Source organism: Acomys russatus, chromosome 17 (assembly GCF_903995435.1).
Source record: "Acomys russatus chromosome 17, mAcoRus1.1, whole genome shotgun sequence".
Classification (NCBI taxonomy): Eukaryota; Metazoa; Chordata; class Mammalia; order Rodentia; family Muridae; genus Acomys; species Acomys russatus.
The window spans coordinates 61,053,502-61,059,968 of record NC_067153.1 but is presented as its reverse complement, the minus strand read 5'-3'; the positions used below and the strand labels follow the sequence as shown (position 1 = coordinate 61,059,968).

The following is a 6,467-nucleotide window of genomic DNA, read 5'->3' as shown; positions in this document are numbered from 1 at the left end:
AGAGGGCATCAGATCACATTATAGATGGTTGTGAGCCACCATGTGGCTGCTGGGAATTGAACTTGGGACCTCTGGTAGAGCAGTCAGTGCCCTTAACCGCTGAGCCATTTCTCCTGCCCCGCCCCCCAGTGGTGGTATAGTCTTTGAAAGATATTTTATTGGTTTTATAATATTCCTTTCACTATATGGCCTTAAGAAAATGCAATCAACACGCCTTTAATCCCAGCACTCGGGAGGCAGAGGCAGGTGGATCTCTATGAGTTCGAGGACAGCCTGGTTTATAGCGTGAGTCCAGGACAGCCAAGACTACACAGAGAAACTCTGTCTTGAAAAACCAAACCAAACAAACAAACAGAAACAAGAAAATGCAATCAAGAATACAGTAGCCAAGAACTTAGAAATTCAAATATTTTCTACCACAGACTCTCTCATCCCTCTAAAGTTTTTGTCTCCACACAAGCAGCTCCTTTAGTGCTGTCAGTCAGGGCGCGAGGTTTTGAATATGCCGCTGACAAAAGTGAGCCCATCTTCGAGGGATTGCTTTTCACCCCCAGGATGCTCTGGGCTTCTTGGGCTGACTCAAGACTTCATATGCAGCCTGGATCTCCAGGAAGTGCCTCTGGGCCTCCTCCGTCTGGTGTCGGTTGTGGTCTGGGTGCCAGACCTTCACCAGGTCGCGGTAACTGCGATGTATTTCTTCATTGCTTGCCCCTTTTGGGAGGCCCAGAACCTTGAGGAGACAGAACTGACGAATTAGCATCTTGTAAGAGCTCTGAGTTCCTGCTTCCTGCTCAACCAGGCTAGTTAGTAACTAGAAGAGTCCCGAGCCTCAGATAGGACTTCCGCCCTTTGGGCTCAGTCATACAGCCATGTCCCTAACTAGAGTGAGGTCTAGTGTTAGAACAAAAGAACCCAAGCAGACCAAGAAGAGACTTGATACCCTATGAGCATATAAAGGGGGAGGAAGTCCCCCTCAGTCACAGTCATAGGGGAGGGGAGTAAGGGGAAAATGGGAGGGAGGGAGGAATGGGAGGATACAAGGGATGGGATAACAATTGAGATGTAATAAGAATAAATTATAAAATTAAAAAAAATAAAACAAAGATAAAAACATAAAAAAAAAAGAACCCAAGCAGACAACCCCACCCAGAAAACTCAGGATATCCCATAATCACCAAGATTCTGTTAGTCACAACAGCATTTTTCAACCTAGAGTTTCACATCCTTGACAGGATCTCGTCCCCACAAGAGAAATGAGTATATATATCCACCAAAGGCCTGAAAAGAATACTTGAAAGGAACTTCATTGACCAGGGCAGTGGTGGTGCACTGCTTTGATCCCAGCACTCAGGAGGGGGAAGCAGGTGGATCTCTGTGAGTTCAAGACCAGCCTGTTCTACAGAGCGAGTTCTAGGACAGCCGGGGCTACACAGAGAAACCTTGTCTCAAAATGACAACAACAACAAAAAGGAACTTCACTGAAAAAAGTCCTAAACTAGAAATGACCTAAATATTAACAATAGAGTGAATAACTAAGCTGGGTGTAGGAAGTGTTCACTGATACAGCAATGGATGAAGGCTATTTCAAACCACATGTTAAATAGGAATAGAGCCTTTGGCTAGTTGGTTCATTGGATTTTTTGAGATAAGGTTCCTCTGTGTAGCCCTGGCTCTCCTAGACTTCCTTTGTAGACCAGGCTGGCCTCGAACTCACATAGATCCGCCTGCCTCTGCCTCCTGAGTGCTGGGATTAAAGGCATGAGCCACCATGCCCAGCCCATGAATAAGTCTTATAGATAGAATGTTGAATGAAAAATGCCAGATACCACTCAGGAGTCAGAAGCAGGCGGATGCCTGTGAGTTCGAGGCCAGCCTGGTCTACAAAGTGAGTCCAGGACAGCCAAGACTACACAGAGAAACCCTATCTCAGGGGGTGGGGGGGAGTCAGGCATGGTGGCACATGCCTTTAATCCCAGCACTCGGGAGGCAGAGGCAGGCGATCACTGTGAGTTCGAGGCCAGCCTGGTCTACAAAGTGAGTCCAGGACAGCCAAGACTACACAGAGAAACCCTATCTCAGGGGGTCGGGGGGAGTCAGGCATGGTGGCACATGCCTTTAATCCCAGCACTCGGGAGGCAGAGGCAGGCGATCACTGTGAGTTCGAGGCCAACCTGGTCTACAAAGTGAGTCCAGGACAGCCAAGGCTAACACAGAGAAACCCTGTCTCGAAAAACCAAAATAAATAAATAAATAATAATTTAACTTTATTTTATGTGCATTGGTGTGGGGGGTATCAGATCCCTTGGAACTGGAATTATAGACAGTTGTGAGCTGCCATGTGGGTACTGGGAACTGAACCCAGGTCCTTTGGAAGAACAGATAGTGCTTTAACCACTGAGCTATCTCTCCAGCCCCTACAGTCAGTGCTCTTAACAACTGAGTCATCTTTCCAGCTCTAGAGATTCCAGTCTTGCCAACTGTCCTCTGACCTCTACATTCATGTTTTGACAGGTGAATTTACACACAATAACAATTTTTTTGTTTGTTTTTTCGAGAGAGGGTTTCTCTGTATAGTAATCCTGGCTGTCCTGGAACTCACTTTGTAGCCCAGGCTGGCCTTGAACTCAGAGATCTGCCGGCCTCTGCCTCTTGAATGCTGGGATTAAAAGTATATACCACCAGCCAGGCACTGCCTTTAAAGGCGCACGCCTTTAATCCTAGCACTCTGGAGTCAGAAACAGGTGGGTCGCTGTGAGTTCGAGGCCTTGGCCTGGTTTACAAAGTGAGTCCAGGACAGCCAAGGCTACACAGAGAAAACCTGTCCCCAAAAACAAACAAAACAAAATAAAGTGTACACCACGACACACTACTACAATAATACATTTTAAACCTAATACACCAAAATAGGATTTGTGATGTGGCTCAGTGTTACACAGTTCATGTAGTATACATAGTGGGTCTGAATGTAATCTCCTACGCCATGGAACACACAGAACTCCTGAGCCACAGGGACGGCTGTTAAGGAGGTAAGCTCCGAGGTAGGAATAGATAAGGAAGAGGTAGGAAGGAATCTTCTCTGAGCTGGTAGTGTCCCACACCCTAACCTCAGAGCCATGTACAGAAACTTAGGGAAACTGTTAGACTTCACACACACACACAAAAAGTACTATGCATATACCTTCATGCAGCATACACATACAGAAAAGCCCAAAGCAGCCAGGAATCCCTTTCAGAGCTTAGCGAGAGGACCTCAGAACAGCGCTTCCCTGGGCGGGCTACCAGCTGTAGCAGGACTTCTAAACTCTCAGAGTGCAGACAGGTCCTGGGGAGACTTCCCCGAAAGAGAGGGAAGACTTACCTGGTAAGCCAGCTGACGTTTCTCATCCTGAAAACTGTCAACAAATTCGTAGAGCTTTTCCCATTCCTGGAACTGGCCGCCATTGAAGGCCGGATCCCCCACCAGTAGCCACCAGATCCGGCAAGGCATCAGCAAGACAGACTCCACAAGGCGTTCAAGGAGTGGGAAAAAGCTGAACCAGCTCAAGAAAGAGCCAAGGGTTTCTGCCGCGTAGTTAATGGTGGCGGCTGTGTTGTACAGAACACTATACGCCAGTGGGCCTGTGAAGGCGAGGTAAGCCAAGCCCACACGGTAGAGCCGCACGCTAAGGGTCTCTGACTCCTCTGAAGCTTTGAATCGGCGATGCTTCTGGGCTGTGATGCTGGCGGCCAGACTGATGGGCAGGATGGCTATGGGGCGGCCATAGAATACAGGGGATGTGAGGAAGGCTGTTCCTATGGTGTTCCTAAAGTCTGAGGTCTGGTTACCAACAGCAGCTACCAGCAAGACCCCTAAGGCAACCGCCAGTGGAAGGCCCACAATATAGAAGTGGGCCATGGAGGAAAGGCTGATCAGAGCCACAAGACCAAAATAGATGCCCACTATCACCTGGGCGGCAAAGCGAAGGAAGCTCAGAGGTGGTCTCCCCTCTCCTGGCCTCTGTTTCTGACCCTGGACTCTGTTGGCTTGAGCAACAAAGCCTGGGAGCTTCCAGAACTCCCAGAGCCAGCCGAAGCCACCACCTCCCAGGGTAAGCATCCAGAGCAGGGCATGGCTGTCCCTTCCCAGATAGAGATGGTGGAGGCCAACAGGGCCCCCCAAAGCCCAAAGGACATAGGTCACCAGGAGCCCTTTGCCCATCCTCTAGGGCAAGAGTCTTGGGATGAATCCAGTGGCGTTTGACATCGATCAGAATGCAGGCACCTCAAGGTCCTCTGTAAAAATCACTGTAGTCCCAAGAGGCATCCTTAGACTCTAAGAGAGGGAGCAGGGAGAAAGCAGACTCATCAGACGACATCCAGCCCTCAGCACAGTCAACCATTTTTCATTTATATATTATTAATAGTTAATTAATTGATTTTTGAGCCCAAAATGGTCTTATGTGCCCATAGCCGAGGATGTGCCCTTGAGCTCCTATTCTCCCTGCCCCAAATGCTGGGGTTACAGGCATGTGCCATTATGCCCAGTTGGGACACTGAGAACCAGTTGTCTGAATCAAAACAAACAAACAAATGAAAAACTTGGCACTAGAAAGATGACGCAGGGGTCACTTACTGCTCTTCCAGAGGACCAGGGTTCAGTTCTCAGTACCCACATGGCAGCTTATAGATGCCCTCTTCTGGTCTCCAAGGCATCAAGTGTGCGCACGCACACACGTATACACACACACACACACACACACACACGCACACACACGCAAAACACTCATGCACATAAAGTAAAATATAATAATAATAATAATAATAATAATAATAATAATAATAATAATAATAAATAATAATTATCTTAAATTCTTGTCTTCCCCTCAGACTCCTGGAAGAGTAATGGTTCGTAGGAGGAAGTTTGTTCAGAATACTTTTCCTATGTTTCCAACCCTTTGGAAAGCCCGTGTGTTGTCTCCTTGTGTCTGGCCGGCTGCCCGGCCCAAGCTTTTAGCCTTTCTCCAGCCTTCCCATTTCCCCAGACCATGAAAACTTCCTACAAGTCAAACTTCAAAGAAACCCTGAATTCCTTCCACTTAAACATTCTAGAAAACATTTTGACCTAGACCTTAGCACCCCACAGCTCAGCCGTTCTGTCCCCAAACAGGACTGAAGAGCCTCTACAAAGAGGCTGCAAAAATCCTCAGAATATCAAATCTGGTGCAAAGAGTGCCTGCCAGTATGTCCTACCCACTTCAAGCGAACTCCCTCAGGCTGTCCCAGTAGGGCCGCAGTACCTGACTGTTCAGGCTGACAGGCCGCTTCAGACCAGTCATTTCCTTTGACCATGGAATCAAAATGGCCCCTCTATGCCCGCTCCTGCTTTCACACAAGTGGACTTTGTCTCCCAGTGCAGACTGCGTCTCTGAAGTCAGGCCACCTCCTCCAGGCCCCTCCCCAAGCCCTCGTCAGCCCCTGCGGAATCGCCTTCCGGTCCTGCCTTCCACCACCTGCCCTCTGGCATAAACTCTGTGGGAAGCTTTGTCCAGGCTCACCCAGTTTTATTATTATACGGCCTGGAACCGCGCCCCGACTCCCGGGAGAAGCACGCCTCTTGTAGCATGTCACTGCAACCGCCAGGTAGCGCTGCCGCTTACAGAAGGGAGGGTCCCAAAAAGTCCCAGATCACCTTTTCGCAAGGTTGGGACACCCCTTGCCAAAGCTGTCCGGACTGTGGGGCTACCTGGCGGGATAAAACAAGGTGATCCCATCAGTAAAATTTAAATTCTTGATTCCCTCTTCTCCCCGCCGCAAACGGAAGGTGATCCCTCTCTCACGTCAGGCTGCAGGTTCCTCTCTCTACACTCCAAGAGCTTCAAGCTTTTATAGTATCACTTCTAATTTCTTTCTTATATTCTTTTTTTTTTTTTTTTGAGACAGGGTTTCTCTGTGTAGCCCTTGCTGTCCTGGACTCACTTTGTAGACCAGGCTGTCCTCAAATTCACAGAGATCCGCCTGCCTCTGCCTCCTGAGTGCTGGGATTAAAGGCGTGCACCACCACGCCCGGCTTACTTTTAATTTCTTTTTTTTTTTTTTTTTTTTTTTTTTCTTTTTTTTTTTTTTTTTTTTTTTTTTTTTTGTTGGTTGGTTTTGATTTGGTTTGGTTTTTCTTCTTCTTCTGTTTGTTTTTTGAGACAGGGTCTCTCTGTGTTAGCCTTGGCTGTCCTGGACTTGCTTTGTAGACCAGGCTGGACTCGAACTCACAGCAATCCTCTTGCTTCTGCCTCCTAAGTGCTGAGATTAAAAGCCTGCTGCCGCCACCATCCCTGGGGTGCACTTCTAATTTCTTTCTTTTTTGTTTTTTGGTTTTTAAAAAAGATATATTTATTTATTATGTATACAGTGTTCTGCCTGCATTTACACCTGCACATCAGAAGATCTCATTATAGGTGGTTGTGAGCCACCATGTGGTTGCTGGGAATTGAACT

At 47.8% G+C, this 6,467-nt stretch overlaps 1 protein-coding gene across 1 annotated transcript; it reads right to left on the bottom strand.

Annotated features, from left to right (window-relative positions):
- Positions 1-483: 483 nt before the first annotated feature.
- Positions 484-4,366, bottom strand: Dnajc22 (DnaJ heat shock protein family (Hsp40) member C22). The gene is made up of 2 exons (XM_051160323.1): positions 3,359-4,366; positions 484-730 (listed from the first exon to the last, which is right to left on the bottom strand). Exons 1-2 carry the CDS (start codon positions 4,196-4,198, stop codon positions 545-547), a joined length of 1,026 nt encoding a protein of 341 aa, XP_051016280.1. The 5' UTR covers positions 4,199-4,366; the 3' UTR covers positions 484-544.
- Between the last annotated feature and the right edge of the window lie 2,101 nt (positions 4,367-6,467).